The sequence below is a fragment of the Lissotriton vulgaris genome, chromosome 6, assembly GCF_964263255.1.
Source record: "Lissotriton vulgaris chromosome 6, aLisVul1.2, whole genome shotgun sequence".
Classification (NCBI taxonomy): domain Eukaryota; kingdom Metazoa; phylum Chordata; class Amphibia; order Caudata; family Salamandridae; genus Lissotriton; species Lissotriton vulgaris.
Genome location: NC_141694.1, coordinates 1,815,009,109 through 1,815,029,940, shown reverse-complemented (window position 1 = coordinate 1,815,029,940; position 20,832 = coordinate 1,815,009,109). Strand labels below are relative to the sequence as shown.

The 20,832-nt window shown below is 43.3% G+C and overlaps 1 protein-coding gene across 1 annotated transcript in view; it reads right to left on the bottom strand.

The window, feature by feature from the left end:
- Window positions 1-20,269, bottom strand: part of LOC147709552 (fucolectin-5-like) — a 200,207-nt gene extending 179,938 nt beyond the window's left edge. Inside the window, exons 1-2 of the mRNA XM_086925511.1 lie at window positions 20,203-20,269; window positions 15,027-15,330 (exon numbers count right to left, since the gene is read on the bottom strand). Coding sequence (XP_086781637.1) covers window positions 15,027-15,330; window positions 20,203-20,269 — 371 coding nt within the window. The remainder of the gene's footprint in view (window positions 1-15,026; window positions 15,331-20,202) is intronic.
- Between the last annotated feature and the right edge of the window lie 563 nt (window positions 20,270-20,832).

The following is a 20,832-nucleotide window of genomic DNA, read 5'->3' as shown; positions in this document are numbered from 1 at the left end:
AAAATGTTGTGCTTACTTGTTTCTTGTTATCTTCTTTTTCTTTTCTTTGAAGTTTTAGTTTCTTCCTTACAGATGTCTTCATTGTACTGTGTAGAAAACACATTTTACTTCTTCGTAATTACTTCCTTCTTGTGGTTACCTCCTCTTCTGAAAATGGTGGTTGTTGCCACTGTAGTTTATTTTCTTTGCGCCATCTCCAGGTCCACTTTTATATCAGGTACCTGAGATTTGCTTGTAGCTGTAGGTTCTTCGTCACCTCGTCGCCAAAATATGTAGTGAAGGAGGTCCACTCAGGAAGGTTGTATTTCAAGATGCTTTATTCATAAAGATGACAAGTTGTAAGATACAGGACATCATGTTGATAAGTGGTAGATCAGAGCCCCACCAGGAGATGCCTGTCAGCTGCTCAGCCCATGACCAACTCCCTCTGCCTCACTCAGTCTCAACATTCCGAGGCATCATCAGACTACAACATTCTAATGAGTCAGAGCACAGGCACTGGCAGAGCAGGGCTGGTAAAACACCTTACAGTATAATATGCAGGATACTACACACTTGGTATGTGCATGCCCGGCACTTACGGCCCTAAGAAGACGGTACATACGGGACATCTTCATCACTCTAAACATCCGTTCATAAGCTGGCTGGGAGGTACCTCCTCTATTTTGGCCTGTCGTGGACTTAAATTTATGTCGGGGACAACAAAATGGCTACAAGAAAACTAACTGACAAAAGGTACCCAACGTCAAGCATAAAGAAGTGAATGAGGCCTGAAGTCCACGATGGCACAAACGAATCTATCAAAACTTCGTCAATGAACTTGATCTTAACAATGTACTGTATAGGATGAATTAGGAACGGTCTTTTCTTTTTTTTATCAGAGATAGTATGTTTTTATAGCTCGAAATCTGTAATTTTTACCTGTTTGAAGATTGTAAAGATTTTTATTAATCATGCAATAAAAAATGTACTGTAAACTGTGAGTTATGATGCAATGTGCCACTGACTTGTGCTGCCTTAGATGTACCTGCTCTGTTCTGGCCACTGGCCCTGTTTGAGTTATGATGCAATGTGCCAGTCACTTGTGCTGCCGCAGATGTACCTGCTCTGTTCTGGCCACTGGCCCTGTTCGAGTTATGATGCAATGTGCCAGTCACTTGTGCTGCCGCAGATGTACCTGCTCTGTTCTGGCCACTGGCCCTGTTTGAGTCATGATTCAATGTGACCCTCACTTGTGCTACCTCAGATGTACCTGCTCTGTTCTGGCCACTGGCTCCGTTGAGGTAATATAAATTTTATGATCGATTGTGTCCCCTATCTTAGACCCCACCGACTCCATGTACTAGCTTAAAGTGCATGTAACTTCCCTCCTGTGCTAGCTATGAAGACGCAAATACATTTGCGTCCAACGTCAACATGTTCTCTTTCAGATCCGCCATGAACGGATTGAATATTCAGTTTCTGAATACGCTATGCCAACGTCTTTTTGTTGTATACCTTACACGTTTTTTCAGCTCTGGCGAAGTAGGCCTGAATTCTGCCATCGAGCCTTTTTCCTGCCTTCCGACTCTGAAAACCTCAGCCCAGGCTACCTCTGTGCCGGTGACCCCTGCCTTACTCCTTGCGCGGCTAACGGTGCTCGGCTCATCCCGTTGCCTGCCAAGACTGTATTCAACCTTCGAATTATCTGCTCCACTCCTCGAAAATACATTCCTGTCTGGTAGATTCATGTCAACATCCTTCCAGCTGCAGAGCAAAGGGTTAGGCCTCACTGTCTCTATGCAAGTAATTCATGGCCCTGTTTCCATGGTAGGCCCCTGCCCTCCCTCGCACCCCTCGCGTCTCATACAGACACGTAGACGCTCATACACGCACTCACAGCCAGTATAGAATAGCCTCTCGTCCGAGAGACCTTTTCCCTCCAGATAATGCAGTTCCTTAAACATGAGATATTAGATACGATTTGGGATTAGGTTGATCTGACATCCAGACATCCGTCTACACTTGTAGGGCTAAATGTCAAGTCCCCCTTCACCCCTCGAGTTACACGTACATTACACGTCATACTGCTGCGCGCGCATCTCAGCCATGTATTTTTGCTGACACTGCCGGATTCACTCCTGGATCCGCCTATCTGTGACATCAAGTTAAATGACGTTCTTGTTCACGCCTTCATGCACGCCTATTGTAACGCCTTTTGTATTACGTACATGCATTCTTATCTCTCTTCTCAGCTGTTACGCCCCCTGCATATGCCTTTACTGTAATGCATTGACTATATATATGAATGCCTGTCAATAATGTGTCGTCGCATACTTGCATCTTCGCATATTACCATTGACTTTGTCTGTCAGTCCCTTCCCGAACCCATGTGGTGACGGAATGGTATGCCACCTTGGCTCGAGCCAATATGCTAATCATTCAATTCCGTTTATAGGAATAAAACCCTTTTGAGAAACCTCAAATATCACGGATTTTGCCTCTTATTTATTATAAATTATTCTTATTAATTTTATTGTATAGAAATTAAGCACCGGTAATTAGAATTTACCACATTTTGGCACCCGAACAGGGACCCCTCCCCCATCTCACGCGCCGGTGGTGCGTTGCAGGCCTGGCCCCCTGCCACAGCCGGACGGACAACTACGCGTACCCGCAGGATTTCCTGTATCTCCCTCAGGCCAACGGAGGTGACTGAGGCTGCGATCGACACCCAGACGAGGCGGTGAGAAGTGCGGAGGATCCCGACCAGAGCCTAGCTGAGAGAGCAAGATCCGAGGTATACGGAGGCCCACCAGGTTCCGAAGTTCCGAAGTATCTGCGTCACGAGTCGAGTCCGAATCCAGTCCGAATCCAGTCCAGGGTTTCCGAGGCCTTCCGTTTCCGTGCTTCCCGGTGAGTACCGTTGCTGGGGACGCATCTAGACGTGCGCATTAGTTTGTGCCGGTCAAGACAGGTGTGGGTACACAGACCTGGTCTGCACTGTTTTAGACAGTGTATCTGTACTGTTTAGCAGTAAATCCAGTCTGCACTGTTGAGCAGTGTATCTAGTATTATGCAGTTAGCAAGTTACCTTTTAATTGTCATCATTCATGTTAAAATGTTTTAATGTGTCTCAAAATGTCGTGGTATGAGTGATTGTTCGATCGTAATTATTGTGATTATTGTGTTCAGTGTGTTCATATCTGAGTAAGAACCAAGTAGCCAGATTTCAAGATGCCGTTGTTCTCCAAATTAAGACAAATAAAAACTAGAAAAGGGGTACTAGAAGAAGCGGTTCCCATTCCACCTAGGGACACTCCAGGGTACTTTATGTACCACAAACATGGCCTAGATGCCGTTTTATTCCTTGACTTATGGGTGGACTACACTAAAGAATTATCAGAGAACCAGAGATGGCCCGTTGCTGGGACATGGGATGCAGATTGCATCATGAGAGTAGAGGAAGCATTGTGGAAAAAGAAAGCCAGACAGTCACAGAAGGATGCCATTGAATTATGGCGTAAAGAATCACATAGGCGTACAGAAAAAGCACTTAGAAAAGAAGAGAAAAGGAGGGAGGATCCAGAGAAAGCCCAGGAAAACGTATTAGTTGAGGAAGGTACCCGAGTAAAGTTGGAACAGGTAGACAGACAGCGAAACACACTCATGAACGGCATGTATCCCCTCTTGTCTGAGGGTTTGCCTAAAGCCACCCCAGAAGTACTGAAAGATCTACCACCTCCCATGCTCCCGACTAAAATGCACCAGAAAACAGCAAAGGACATTTTCCTTTCTTCCTATTTAGATGATGTGGCCCCCGCATATGTAAATACCGCACCGCCACGCACACCTCCTCCTGCCGGCCAAGATGGTCAGCCCCTTCCTCCCCGACAAGCTACTCCTCCTCCTGTTCCTCCTGGTCTTCCAGCTGTCCTTCCACCAATTCCTGGGCCTGCTCCCTCCGCTTTTCACTCAACGAACCCCTTCGGAGCGGGCGCCTCAGGAGGCGCGTCCGGAGGAGCGACAGGTTTCCAGACTCCGCCATCCGCCCATCGGCTGACCTATAGAGACCTAGCACAGCAACGTACACCTAGAACAGGCGATATTACACTATATGGAGATAATCTTGGAGACTGTAGATATGATCCAGTACCTGGTAAAAAGAATGACGAAAGAATGTTGCTCGCATCAATACGCTTGCGACGAGTCACGAACTTCTTATTAACACTACCTGGAATGGTAGATCATCTAGATCGAATATATCAGTTTGTACAGACAGGAGTAGGGCCTGAAAGTATTAAGGAGGCCATGGCCTATCAGAAAGTGGACACGAAAGCCAAGATATTACGGTTTCTTATAAACTGTTTTATAAGGGAAGTGGATAGGCCGGGTATGAACCCGGAAGACGTAAAAGCGCTCCACTGGTGGGGCCAGAATATAGCAGCTGGGAATCACGATAAAGAGGCCTGTGTAGAAAATATGTACCGAAGAATCAGAAATGCAATAAAGAAGATGCATGAGAAAAGACAGCCACCACCGGAAATAGATTCAGATAAAGTTGAATCCTCAGAGGAGGAGGAGGACGGGCAAGACCAGACCCCAGAGCAGACACAATTACCAGTTAGAGAAACAATAGCATATGTAGGTAAGGGAAGACCCTTCAATAATTCAATGCGCCCAGTGCGTCCAGAAAGTAAAAGAATATTCCAAGAAGCCATGTGTAATCCAAGAACTCCTGAACACTTATTCCAAGCTACTGATAACAGACTTCGAGAACGAACGGGGTACCATGTACTCGATTCTATGGACGAACAAGAATTAGCCAGGTCAGCCGTGCAATGGGCTGACAATTCTGAGAAATATGGCGATGATGCGTTAGCGCATACGTTTTTGAACCTGACACCGAGTGAACAACGTTTAGCTGGTACATACATGATACAACACCTGCTCTTATTGTATAGAAGCCAACATTCTGATCCAGGCCCCTTGCCTGATATATTAATAGAACTGCTCATGAACAAATGGAGTGGTCTAGGTACCGATCTAATTGAAGTAATTCTAGAACACCGACACAGATATAACGCCTTCCTATGTCCACAGACCGACTCAGCACATGTCAAGGAAAGGAAAATGTATTACATGGACGGACAGAATCCGTTGCGAGAAGTGCACCCAGTACAGAACGCAGACAATACATTTACACGTGTGTTTGTGTACACACCCATAACTAAAACCGAATTATTGGAAATGAAAAAATTGGTACCTAGTCATGACAAAGACCCCGCAGGTTTCCACCGTGAAATAAAAGACATGATACTCATGGGTGACTATACTTATCCCGACATTATGAAAATATTGAAAGTATTACTGCCTCCCGGTATATACGAGAAACTCAAAGAAAAAGAGTGGGAGGTGGGAGACACAAAGATTGATTGGGCTGCATTAGAAAACGAAGAAAGTACTAGAATTCCGGGCCAAGGGCTCGGGGATAAAGTTAAAGCATTACCCGGATTGTTAGTACAAGTGTTGCCACGTTTATTAAGCACTAAAAAGGAAGATTGGGGTGCAATCTCAGCTTGTAAACAGAAACCCGATGAAGACACTAGTGATTTCTATACTCGATTTGAAAAATGTTTTGGTATTAATAGTGGTCTGAAAGCAAGCAGTGACTCATATCCACATCTTTTTGTAACAAAATTAGTTGAGAATTCACTGCCCCAGGTTAAGAATAGAGTACTGAAAGTCGAAAGCACCTGGCAAGCTAACACCCCTTCACAAATGTTACAAATGTTACAGTACCACCAGAATAGAATTAGAGAAGAACAAGAACATGAACAAAGACGTATGAAAGACACGAAAATGAAAATGTTAGTTGCTCAGTCAGTTCCCGCCGACGGCCATAAAAAGGGTGGGACCCAGCCTAGTAATACGACAGCTCCTGTTAAAGGGACATGTAACTACTGTAAACAGCCAGGTCATTATGTAAACGATTGTGCCGTTCTGAAACACAATATCTCCACGGGTAAGACCAAGGAGAGACCGCGCGTACCTAGACAAGATCAGGCCCAGCAACAAGTACCACAGAATATACAACATATTCCGCCTATGCCAGCTTCATCACAAACTGTAGCCGTGCCACAGCAACAACCTATTACTGCAACACAGAACACAACACAACAGATGTACCAGTATGCACAAAATGATTATCCCGATTATCAACGATACACATGAAACAGCCTAGAGAGGGAATTTGGCTTGCCCCTTATTGAAGTTCCTGTAGATCAAGAGGGTCCTTATGTACATAGTCAAGTGTTAGGAAAAGACAGAAAGTTTTTGATTGACACGGGGGCAAGCAGGACCACAATCAGTCACAATGAGGTTCCAGGGGCACCCCTCTCAGGCTCACAGAATGTTTCCCTTGGATTTTCAGGAAAGCCTATTATTAATGAAGTATCACAGCCACTCCCCCTTGCAGTTGGTCCTTTGACACGGACTACAGATTTATTGCTCACAAAATCATGCCCGGAAAACTTATTAGGAATAAAGACACTAAAAGCTCTAGGAGCTATTATATGCTGTTCTCCGGAAGGAGTACGCTTATTTTTGCGAGATTTTAAAGGCCATTATGTATTAAGAGACATGGATCCCCGGTTACAGAATGTACCTGCACACTTGTGGGCACAAGGCCCCACTGATGTAGGTTGTATGCACATTACACCATATCGAGTCACACTCAAAGCAGGAGTGGTATTACCACGAATACGACAATACAAGTTACCTCCAGATGCTGTAGTGGCTTTACTGAGAATTATTGACGAGCTTATTGCAGAAGGAGTGGTTGTGGAAACCGACTCCAATGTATGTAATTCTCCTATCATCCCAGTTCTTAAACGTACTGATCCAAATGCACCACCTGTTTATCGATTAGTTATTGATTTACGCGAATTGAATAGATGCATTGTACCACAGTATCCTGTGGTCCCAGATATCTCTTCATTACTGACAGCTATTGATTCAGAAGCGACGTTCTTTACTGTAATTGACCTCAAGAACGCCTTCTTCAGTGTCCCAATTGATCCAGAAAGCCAATACTTGTTCGGATTCAGTTTAAATGGACGATCTTTCAAATTTGCACGCGCACCTCAAGGATTCACAGAAAGCCCCAGCATCTATAGTCAAGCACTGAAAAGACAACTTGACAGTATTCATATGCCAGTTAACACTGCCCTACTCCAGTATGTCGATGATCTGCTGATCACCGCATGGAGCGAACCCGAATGTGAAAATGCATCACTGACAGTTCTGAATTTCCTGGCCGACAAGGGGCACAAGGTGTCCCCTTCAAAGCTGCAATTCTGTGTTCAGCAAGTTGTGTACCTGGGTCACTTGCTGTCCAAAGTGGGGAGACAGCTCACTCCTGACCGCATTCAGTTAATCGTAAACATGTCACCACCAAAGACACAAAAGGAAGTGCGGGCTTTCATAGGCCTCACCTCGTACTGTAGACAATGGATTCCCCAATATGCATTTCTAGCAAAGCCACTTATCCAGTTGACAACCCAGGAGGCAGCGACATCAACTGTCCTCCCTTGGACTCAGGAACATACACAAGCTTTTGACAACTTAAAGAAAGCCTTATGCCAAGCACCTGTCTTAGCAACACCATGTTACAGTAAACCTTTTACACTTTTTGTCACAGAACGTGAGGGTACTGCCTTGTCAGTCCTCACTCAGGAACAAGCAGGTTCACACAAACCGTGTGCTTACTTTTCTAGCACATTAGATCCAGTAGCCCAGGCTTTACCTGCGTGTTTGAAATCAGTTGCAGCGACAGCTTTAGCAATCAGACAGAGCGATGCCATAGTATTAGGGCATCAATTGACAGTACAAGTTCCACATTCCGTGGAAGTTCTCTTAAATCGTACACAGACCCAACACTTGACCATAGCAAGACTGACAGGTTATGAATTGACATTGTTTCAACCACACATAGAAATCAGACGCTGCAGCACATTGAATCCCGCCACCCTGTTGCCATTAAATGGAGTAGATCCATTGGCACATGATTGTATTGAAGTCATTACTATTACAACAAAACCCAGACAAGACTTGACTGATGTTCCATTATCAGATCCAGACCTGACGCTTTATGTGGACGGTTCATGTATGAGAACAGGTACTGGAGAATTAGTGGCAGCCTACGCGGTCACTACAGACACCGAAGTTATAGAAACAAATTGTATTGACACCCTGTCAGCTCAAGCAGCAGAGCTCATCGCTCTGACACAAGCATGTATTCAAGCCAAGAATAAGAGAGTCAACATATACACTGATTCACGTTATGCATTCGGAGTCGTTCACGACTTTGGAGTCCTTTGGCGAGAGAGAGGTTACTTAACTTCTCACGGTGCCAACATCCAACACGGTCCCCTTATTCAAGGTTTATTAGATGCAATAAATCTACCTACTGAAATCTCTATTATGAAATGTAAGGCACATACAAAGGTTACCGATACGATCTCCCAGGGTAACGACCTGGCAGACCGAACAGCTAAGCAAACCGCTCAGAATCGAATGCATGCAACTGACTTGACAAAGACAATAGTTCCGACACCATCACACTGCATGACAGTCAGGGATCCCGCCCATGATGTAATTGACATACAGACACATGCCACACCAGACGAAATCAAGAAGTGGACTGAACTAGGAGGGATCCAAACAGATCAGGGATGGATGATGAAGGGAAAATCTACATGGTTTCTCCCTGACTCTATGGTTCAGGTTATCATTAACACAGTACATAGTCCAGCGCATCTAGGAGAAAAAGCAATGCTAGACAGCATCCAGCACATTTGGTGCAATAAGAACTTACGAGCAGCAGCCAAACAAAAAGTGCGTACTTGCATGATTTGTTGTCAGTTTAATCCAGGTAAAAGCATCCCTGTAGAGCAAGGTGGATTTCAGCCTCCCGATCACCCTTTTGAAGTCCTCCAGATGGATTATATCGAGATGGACCGCTGCCGAGGATTCAAGTATGTCCTCGTAGTCGTATGTGCACTTTCCCGATGGACAGAAGCATACCCAGTCCCAGATTATACTGCTCCGACAACAGCGAAGCAACTAGTTCGCGAGTTCTTCCCGCGGTACGGTTTGCCCCGTATCGTGTACTCAGATAACGGTCAGCCATTCTCGTCCGAGCTTGTGAAACACATTACACTTCTGTTAGGCTATCAGTGGAAGTTCCACTGTGTCCGGCATCCCGAGGCAGCAGGTCTCGTGGAGCGTCATAATCAGACCCTAAAAATCCGACTTTCCAAAATCTGTAGAGAGAAGGGCGTTGACTGGATAGTTGCTTTACCGGTAGCCCTCTTCTATATGAGGATGGTTGCACATTCTCGAACCGGGCTATCCCCGTATGAGGTGGTCTTTGGCAGGCCTCCGAATATGTGGGGGACGCCTATTCCGCGAAAAATTACAGATGTTGACTGTATTATGCTGACAGATTACCTTGCCTCCTTGATGTCTGCACTACAATCTTGTCGTTCACAGGTAGCTGCAGCCTTTCCCGACAACACCGATGTGAAGCCCCACGAGGTGGTCCCGGGGGATTATGTCTTCGTGCGCAACTTTGATCGGAGAAGCCCGTTGGAGCCCCGCTGGCAAACCCCGAAATTGGTTCTTCTAACAACGAGGACAGCCGTCAAAGTAGAGGGCAGGAAGGGGTGGCTGCATTCCAGCCACGTAAAAAAGTTCCACGGACTCCCTTCGGACTTGGACTCTAAGCCCTGCCCTCCTACGCAAACTGACTCAAAACTCCCTTTGGTTGAGAAAACAGCCTCTGAAGAATATAGACTGAAATTACGATCTAGCAAGTCAGACAGTTTAATTGTTTAAGTCCTCCCCTAGGTGAATCGGTTAAATTAGTTTCTGACATGTATCCCCTAGATCGAGACAGAGAGAGAGATAGACAGAGAATACTAAAGAAACGTGCATATTGTAAATCACTCCGTAGTCACTGTATAGTGACATTAATAATTATGTTTTTTCTAAGTCTTCTGATTATTGCTGCTAGTATCTTGCTGCACATTTACTACCCTATTTTCAAGCATGTACAATCTGCTTATGACGTCACTGTCGAACATTCCTTTAGCGAGTTACCTCCACACGAACTTTCTTACAGACTTGCGCTGCGCAACAACACATTCATTAGTATGTTACATCACTCCCATCAGACTAACAATGCTACAAACTGTTGGATATGTGGCCGACTCCCTCCCTACCAGAAATACAAGGGAGTTCTGCCCCTTTTTCCGTACCCGTTCACTCACAATGGCTCCTGTGGGGCATGGTTTAGATTGATTAATTCCTTAGATTCTGACATTGCTGTTTACGATGGGAATTGGGTTTGGGGAAACCTGAACTCAGTTCTTCTTAAAGTCTGTTACCCTGACAAGAAGGGACTCCCCACTAGAACAGGAACTGATCTAGAAAATGAAGTATATGGATTGGGTAATTACACAATCAACCTCATGATTCTTACTGTTGAATCTGAAACTGCACCAGTATTGCCTGCTATGTCAGTGCTACCAGTCAAAGGTGAATTATGTATCAGAAAGAATGGTTCCATACACTTAGGTCATAGTAAATGCACTACTGTGATCGAATTTAGTGATCAAGGCAAATCCACGTTTAGAGCTACACGTCATTCCTACTTTGTTTGTGGTCATATCGCATACATACGTTTGCCTCCAGATTGGGATGGTACCTGTTAAATTGCATTCCTTCTGCCACCTGTTTTCCTAGCTCCTCCTGACTATCACAGAAACACCAATCTAGTAAACAATAGACTCCGGAGACCTCCCGATTATCGACTACACTGAAACGGCATGGGAGCAAAACACAGACTTCAATAAAGGTTTCTTCCCCTACTTAGTTGCTGTTTTTAATAGTAAACTGATACGCAAATTAACTAGAACCCTTGAAGCAGTAGTGAACGAAACTACTTCCGCTTTAGGCAACTTAACAGAGGAGCAGTCCGCCATGCGGGTTGTTGTTCTTCAAAATCGTCTCGTTATTGACGTCATCCTAGCAGATAGGGGTGGAGCCTGTAAGGTCATCGGGTCAAGTTGCTGTGTTTTCATTCCAGAAAACGCGCCAACGGTATATAAAGCTATAACACGTCTCCATAAAATTGCAAGTCTGATACATCAGAATCCAGGCACCTGGACTTGGTCCGGTTGGTTCTGGACAACGTTGACCGCTTGGGGATGGAAGATCCTATCCTTCCTAGGCATTGGCCTTCTCATAGTATTCAGTTGCTGCCTGTGTTTACAATGTGGGCCGGCGATTTGCGGCTTGTGCGCCACATCATGTATTCCGCATTCAAATTCCCATTCAAAACGTCAAAAGAAGAAAGAAGAGCAAATGATGTTACATGAACAGATTGATCGATTCATGCAGATCGATATATCATGAAGGGTCCGTAGGGGACAAGGAGGGAATGAGGTAATATAAATTTTATGATCGATTGTGTCCCCTATCTTAGACCCCACCGACTCCATGTACTAGCTTAAAGTGCATGTAACTTCCCTCCTGTGCTAGCTATGAAGACGCAAATACATTTGCGTCCAACGTCAACATGTTCTCTTTCAGATCCGCCATGAACGGATTGAATATTCAGTTTCTGAATACGCTATGCCAACGTCTTTTTGTTGTATACCTTACACGTTTTTTCAGCTCTGGCGAAGTAGGCCTGAATTCTGCCATCGAGCCTTTTTCCTGCCTTCCGACTCTGAAAACCTCAGCCCAGGCTACCTCTGTGCCGGTGACCCCTGCCTTACTCCTTGCGCGGCTAACGGTGCTCGGCTCATCCCGTTGCCTGCCAAGACTGTATTCAACCTTCGAATTATCTGCTCCACTCCTCGAAAATACATTCCTGTCTGGTAGATTCATGTCAACATCCTTCCAGCTGCAGAGCAAAGGGTTAGGCCTCACTGTCTCTATGCAAGTAATTCATGGCCCTGTTTCCATGGTAGGCCCCTGCCCTCCCTCGCACCCCTCGCGTCTCATACAGACACGTAGACGCTCATACACGCACTCACAGCCAGTATAGAATAGCCTCTCGTCCGAGAGACCTTTTCCCTCCAGATAATGCAGTTCCTTAAACATGAGATATTAGATACGATTTGGGATTAGGTTGATCTGACATCCAGACATCCGTCTACACTTGTAGGGCTAAATGTCAAGTCCCCCTTCACCCCTCGAGTTACACGTACATTACACGTCATACTGCTGCGCGCGCATCTCAGCCATGTATTTTTGCTGACACTGCCGGATTCACTCCTGGATCCGCCTATCTGTGACATCAAGTTAAATGACGTTCTTGTTCACGCCTTCATGCACGCCTATTGTAACGCCTTTTGTATTACGTACATGCATTCTTATCTCTCTTCTCAGCTGTTACGCCTCCTGCATATGCCTTTACTGTAATGCATTGACTATATATATGAATGCCTGTCAATAATGTGTCGTCGCATACTTGCATCTTCGCATATTACCATTGACTTTGTCTGTCAGTCCCTTCCCGAACCCATGTGGTGACGGAATGGTATGCCACCTTGGCTCGAGCCAATATGCTAATCATTCAATTCCGTTTATAGGAATAAAACCCTTTTGAGAAACCTCAAATATCACGGATTTTGCCTCTTATTTATTATGAGTTATTCTTATTAATTTTATTGTATAGAAATTAAGCACCGGTAATTAGAATTTACCCCACCGTGGTAACTTTGCTGCTTCTTGCCCCTTGGTTGTGCAGCTTCTCATGGACATGCTCTGCAATGTGTACTGGCCACTGGGCTGGCTCCTGGGTACATCAGAGTGCTATCTTTGTGATGTTTAATTGAGTGAGTTACTAATGTTGTGTACTTTATCTGTGTCTGTGCTTGTTGTGTACTTGCATTGTGGATTTCTTGTGATTTACAACATGCCCTGTCTACCACGGATTTGTTCACACTGGTGACACACCTGACAACAAGTGAGGCGAGTTTTGATCATGACCCCTGCACCGATCAATATACATATATTACTGGGCCGGCCCAGCAAGAGTAAGAGAGTGACACCTCTGCCATTGATGGGAGGGTGGCAATAATACTTACAGAAAGGCCTCTCATGCACCCACTGGGCCGCTGGCGGTCGTTTACAAATGCATAGACCGCCCAAATCCGTCCACCACGGCTGCCCAAATAAAGCAGCCCTCAGCTGGGACTGGACACCGGCCCCTCGGGCATTGCCCTAGTTGCCAATCCGACGCTGCTGGTTTGAACAGGTAACAGTGTTCATGAATGCTGTGGCGTGGTATGTATGTATTGCATGCTTGCGTACCTGCGGCAGCGTCCACCGCGGTGCATGACTTGCTGGTAGTGAAGTACGAACAGGGCCGGGAAGGAGTGTAGGGCTGCGTCCATGGCGGTCGGGTCTGTATGGTGGGTCTCGTGGCACTGCTTTCCCTCTCCGTTGTGGTGCTTCCACCATCTATGAGATGGAGGAGTTTCCCCTGCGGTGTTCTGGTTTGTTTACGACTACGTAATATTGCGGACGGTAGGGACGTCATTCCGCACGGCGGTGAGCCTGGATTGGCTCTGTCCGCCGTGGTGTCTGGTGTGTTCCCACGGCGGTTCACGTTTTTCCGCGGCGGACGGTAAATGTGCCCAGTTCCCCTTCCTAATATGGCTGACGGAAGGCCTGCTGCTGGCGGACGATGTGGTGCATTTTCCGCCACCTCCAGCACAGCGTTCATGCATCCATCCGCCATTCTAATGGACCCCACAGTGTCTATTTAGCACTGCGAACGGATCACGTGGAAAGAAACAACAAAAAATCTGGTACATTCATGCTAGTGTGTTGCAACGGCACACATGCCATTACAAAGGTCATGCCTTTACCACGCATGTCAATTGAGCACCTACAGGCCCTTACCAAGCATGCCTTTATGACAATATTATCGTGGTAAAGGCATGCGAGGTAAAGGCATGTACGTTGTAAAAATTATCATGCAAAATGCGAGTGTGATGATGACGCATGTGTTGTACGGCAGCAATGTAAAGGCGCGCGTGGTAATAGTATGTGTGGTTATGCCCTACAACCTACTGACACAGACTTTTACTGTGAAAGGGTTAGGAAAAATATGTGAGTCAATTTATTCTGTTTTAGGGGCACTTCACCAAATCAAGTGGGACAGGCAGGGACGTTTTGTAACTTTAGCAGTGGGAATGTAAATCTTTGATGACTTAAATATGGGTGCAATTGAAACAAAAGGAATTCAATTGTAATGCTTTTTGTATATATTTTTTAATTTGGGCGGATTGTCTGTATTTAATTGTTTGTTTTTCTTTTTTTATAAATGTGTCATATATTGCAAATGGTTTTAAGTAACTGGAACGATAACATATGATCTGATTTGATCAATAGGTTTAAAGGGGCCAGATTCAGTCAGGTTTACTCTTAGCGCAAGTAAACATGTCACAGCATCAATTAGTAGGTGACTAATTCTTATAAGTATGCTTGGACAGAAATCAAACTGTCAACATATGGCCCAGTTCCCTGAATTGCATCGGATCTAGAAGTACACCAGTCATAAGTGCTAAAGATATACCCTGTGAGTGGAGCGGCATAAAGTAGTCTACTTCATATTTAGTGAGAAAGTCTAGATCTCAATGGAACAACATTAATGTAATAAAGGAAATAATAAGTTGAACTCTTGAAAAGTAGGGTACAGCTCATTAACAAGTACAGATGGCCTGAAATGTGCCTAATATATGAGATCTGCTTTTTTCGCATAATATTCATTTAAATTATGTATCTGGGACAGTAAATACTTTATTTCAAGTTAGAGACTGTACACATTACTCTCATTGAAAGTAGATTTGAAGCTGCAAACGTTGGAATACAAATATCACGACACAGATCACAACACAGATCTAACTAACAAGCATCTGTTATGTGTAAATGGCAACTAAAAGTGAACAACTTTTTAACTTTACATTTCATTGTTATTTCCATTGTTTGTCAATGAATTCCCGATGAGAATTTCTGCTCCATTCAGCCTTTCCGAAAAAGAGTTTCTGTTAGTGATAGAAATGGCATCCACTTCATATTTCCTGAATAAATCCAACCTCCACCAGGGACCAGAGTCATTATTTGTATGGGAGCAGGATCCATGCATATAATCAGAATCCTGATTTCCATCTATTGCATTGATTGGAATCCCCAGATAACTTTGGGGAAACAATTCTCTATCAATAATACTTGACTGGGTGGCTCGACCACCCAGGGCCACATTTTCACCTGAAAGTAGACAAGCGCTTGAGGTTAGAAGAGGTCTGTAGGGGTTACGTCACTAGTATAATACCCAGCATTAAAACATGTTTATCTAATAGCATCGTTATTCATTAATACATTTACCAGGTACACGAGGGTGTTTGGAAATCAGTGCCCTTATGCTAGAGGTTTTTACATCATAAACACTGCAAACAATTAAAGGCATGCAAGACATGCATAATTGACCAACATGACCATTCACAAGGAAATATTTACTTGATATACTTGAAACAATTTAAAAGATTTGCACACAACACTTGCCACAGATACCTGCACCAACTCCAGTGGTCTCAAGTAACAGTGCATTGAACTCCATCCAAACTGCCCATGCTGTGGGACTGTTCCATTTTGCCAGCACATTCGAAATCCCAGGATAATCAAAATTACCCTGAACTCGTGATACATATCCCACAACCTCTATACAATTGATTCAAGTATACATCTTTTAGTTCAGGAGTAATTATCTCCTATCTATTGTTAGAAATATTATTATATTATTATTATTATTTTAGCATGAAAAACATACAGAATGTGGTTTTACACTCAATGACATATGTACGCACAAATATGGTACTATTGTCTTTATAACTAATTTCCCATGACATATAGAAGAGTGTTTTCCAGACCTTTGTTAAATAGGACTCAATATGGGCCTAGCAGTCATACTGTTCAAAATGGATGCCTTTTCCCTGCACATTTCAATATCTTTCATTTCTGCAGTACATAGTCAAGCAGATTCATGTTTGTTTATTTCCATGGATAGTTTTCTTCCTGGTCTCAATAAACCCCCCGGGCCTAGACTCCAAACTGTAACTTTACTTCAAAGTTGTTCCATTAGCTCATTGTATACTATTCATCCATAATAACCTGCTGTTCATGGATCTAGTTTGTCCCACCATCTCCGATGGCATTAATTTAAGGTTTTCAGAATAAATATTCATGTAGCGCAATAGTGGTTAGGTTCTATGACAATATGACACTTAGTAAAGATGTGCTCTCATTTGCAGAGAAAGCAACACATTTGATCATACCATGATGATTCAGCAGTTTTAGTACTTTCCAATTTGAAGATAATATATAAAAACCCTCGGTTTTGGGGGCTGAGAGAGTTTTTCTTAATGCTACTAGGGATGCTGTCTGTTTCTCTCTGCGTTTTGCTGCCCACTTGGAACTTAGAATATTGTTGATTGCACACTTCTCTGTAATGCCATATTTTCTGGGAGCCTTCATGGCGATTATTCTGTATTTTAGAATTTGTGTAATAAATCATTTCAACTATTCAGCTGATCTAGAACTAAAAGATTTTGAGCAGGCTGTTATCTTATATTGACTGTAATTCAGATATTTGTGCTGTGTTGGGAAGAGCCTTACCTCTGGGACACATTCATTCTTGAAATTAAAGTTTAACAGTGTCTCCATTTCATCGAATTGTTGATGTTCTATGAAGGTACAATTTTGGGCTGTCAAAATTGCAGGGTCCCCCGCACCCACAAATTTGTGGTAGCAGAGGAGTGTTGCGAGTTTAGAACACGTTCTTTCTGCTTTATAAATTTCCCTTTTTGCCCTGTCTCTTGTCATAGTGGATTTGCCTAGCAGATTTTGCTGTGTTCTTGGTTTGTGTTGCTGCTCCTGAATAAGTCGGATTGTAAGTATATATAGAGTCACATGATTCTGGTGGCATTTTGGTGACTGAGAGTGTTCCGGTGTGGTACTGAATAATGAGGTCTGTGCTGAGTGATGGATTGTTATACTGTGAGTGAGGTTTTTGATTATGCAATGTTGATTCTGGGTTTAATTGGAGGTTTGATTACTGTGATTTTGATGTACTATTCTTATTTGTGATTTGTGTTAGAGAAGTTTTGGTTAATTATGTGTTGGTTTGATTATCAAATTCGCAGAAATCCAAAATCCAAAATCTCACAATACTATTGTTGAACTTATCAACAAAAAGATACTGTGACTTTCAAGACACCACATACATACAGATATGGCCTTTTACTGGATAAACTAGTTTTCCTTTTCAGGGGTTTGTGTGCCTAATTTAGGTTGGGGACACTTGCCCTTTGGTGCACAAGAGCAAATACACTAGCCAATTGTGGATTGCCACCCGACAGGAATCTTCTTTAGTGAGAATTGAATGTGACAAGTGCCCCAGATGTACTGGTTTTATTTTTATTGTTTGTAAGACTTGTTGTCTTTTAACTTATTGTTTTTTTTCTTATTTACATTTGTATTTCCTTTATTTGTGTTCATTAACATGGCCTGTGCAATTGTTTTCTAATTCATGGTTAGTTAGCTGAGGATTGGTGAGATGTCACCACAGAAATATGCTGTTGTTGGTTTGTTGCTGTCAGAGTTGTGCTGCGATTGGCTGAACTTTGGCATAGCCACGTTGTGATTGGCTGTTGTATACTACCTTGTCTCATTTTATTTCTGAATTATTTTGAGTGAGATTAAGTGATGCTATGTTGAAAAAGCCTTATCACCTAGCGAGGGAGAGATATTCCTGCTGAGGGTCCGCCTGCTTAGGAAATGATGATGAGTATTTTTATATGTTGACCAGGATTTGTGAATGGCATGAAAATGACTTAGAGTTTCCTTTAGAAGGTACCTTTTACATTATAAAGTTTCTTGAGGAACCCAGGAATGATAGAGAGTATAATGTGCAAGAAGACTAAGGGTATTGGACTAAGGGTATTGATGAGATCCTGAAGTATGCTAAGGATAGCAGTGATTGGTTTGATATGAAGTAGAAAAAGATCATGAAGAAGCTGATGGCTGCCCAGACAAATCAGTTTAACAGAATTTTCAGTAATCAGATGATAAGTTCTGATATGGGTTTTACGTTGTTTACCAATTCTGTAATGACAGGAGTGTATCTGATGCAAGGAGTGAGAATTGAAAATGAAATATTGCCTGTGCAAAGTCGCGGAAGGGGAGTAATGAATAATTTAGGAGTGAATTTTAATATTGATTTGCTGAACAACAGCACTGCTTTTTATTTCTGCAGTAAAATTGACCACCGGAAGCGGGAAGGTAGACAGAATCCAGTTTAAATCTGGTGGAGTCTCATCCGGTAGCAGCAGGACAACCAGCTTCTGTGCAGAATATGCAAAATGATGGGATGTTCCATATGAATATGCCCATAGCTCCAGTGGTGCAGCAAAACATGAGAAACAAAATTCCATATAGTCCAGGGTTCTAGCAATATCAAGTGATTCTGAATAAGGATTTTCCACTGTTTTCCCCAGAGAATGAATCCCAATGACCCTGCCATGGGGAGGAGGATTGTTTATTCGGAGCAGTCCTGCTGGTAGACCAATGTGGCTCTTATGTCACAGAGCCTTACTTGGTGGTGCCCTAAAGATTTGCAATTCTCTTCCACTGTAAGTGTGATGAATTTCATCCACTGCTGCCTTCAAAAAGGAAGCAAAAGAAATCCTAATGTCCAAGTTTTTACCATAACGCGCCCCTTTCCCCACTGCTTATTGAATGTCCCCTCTTTGACTACTAGATTGTTGGACACCTTTGAATCCCTGCATTCACCTGCCCTTCTCATTTCCCTTCTCCATGGCCTATATCCGCCCTACCCTTTTTGTGACGCGCTCATATCTTGTTGTTTTATGCATATTCATGTAATAACTATCCTAATTGTAAAGCACTCTGATACCCGCCTGGGCCACGTTCGCTCTATATAAAACTTTCAAATCAAATTGCTGAGATGCTTAAGTTCTGCCCAACTCTAAATGAGCTGTTGCGACAGAGTACCCTCTCTGCTGAACCCTAAATCAGGCCCTTAATCTTTTTTTCTTCACTCTCTGAGATCCATCTCATGCGTCCTTGCATCAAATCATGTCTTGTTTGCTATCTCTGTGTCTGATAACGTTTTCTAGTGGTGAGGCAATGTTTTTACAGGGCCGTTCAGAAGGTGGGCACCCACAATATTAATATGTATCTTTACATCGCAAATTTTAATCCGCGGTGCAGACACAACACAGTAGTTACAACGACCGCGTTGTCACAACGCACTACCATTACAACGCAAGTCATTACAATGACTTGTTCTAGATGGCGCGCTGGACTTAGGAATAGTATGATTTACTATTGCAGCTCCAGTGTGTGCAACTCTAGGGAAAGTGTTGGAATAGTAATTCATACTATTCCTTATGCTAGAGCGCCATCTAGCGCAAGTCATTGCAACGACTTGCATTGTAATGGTAGTGTGTTGTGACAACACGGTCATTGTAACAACCGCATTGTGTTTGCATTGCAGAGTAAAATCCGTGATGTAAATGTTGTTTTCCCAAAAATATCGATTTTGGAAACTCAATGGCACCAAGTGTTGCTCACACAATACTGAAGGACAAAATATTGAAAGGTAAGTACGTATAGATTTTCTAAAGGTAACTCCACATACATGTACCTTAATGATATATATATATATATTTAAGGTCTGTAGATATGGAGTTAGGTATATTTAATCTATACCTCCTCCATAGCCACTTACCTTATTTTGTCCCTCAATATTCTGTACAGGATATTAATTTATCTCCATATTCCTAGCCTCGATATTCCGTAGTACAATACTTTCAGAGCATGCTGCTGAATAATCTTATTTTCGGAAGTGCAACTTACATCTAGCCTTCCATTGTCTAGGAGAGGAACCAGGTGCCTCCCAGAGAGCACTGTGGAGAGAAAGTCCAACAGAGATGCCAGTGTGCAAGGACTTAGACCATGGGCTTGTGACAAGGGAAATATCATTTGAAGATAACAATGAAAATGCAGCTTTGTACATTGCAAATAAACTCAATAATGTCTAATAATGGATAATGATATTACCTGTCACTGCTAAATCCACCCCATGCAGAATTGTGCAGATAAACACAGTTGCCAGATCAGCTTTCATTCTACAAATCGAAAAAAAAAATGTTTAGCCATTTTGATTTCATTCAAACTGGAGAGGAAGCAGAGGGCCACCATGACCATGGAAGAGACTACTGAAATAGAGGACTGGGCGAGGTCAGATGACAAGAAATCCATTTGAATATCCCAATATTTAACATGACAAACTCAGATGACTGAAACATGCTTTCCCCTTTATTTGTTTTTAACTTTTAGGCCCCGCAGGAGTCAGCAAGATTTGCAGAATTTGAGGAGCAACATTTTTCAATATAATGCAGAGTTATAAGAAACAAAAACAATTTACATTTAATGTAAACACAATGTGGCAGAGTTTCATCTGTAAATCACCGTTGTTGTAGGGGTAGGAGCCCCCCATAAGTTTGTAAAGAAACTAAATGTGCTTGCATGGTCACTATGTATCTCAATGCTCTGTCAGCAAGTAGTCCATGAAGGGTGTTCCTAGAAGGCTTGTGAGGTGTGCACTTCATCTTCAGTTAAGCGCTTCCCATCAGACAGTCTTCTGGCTTCTCACAATTCGAGGACCCCCTATAATACTTAATTTCTGGT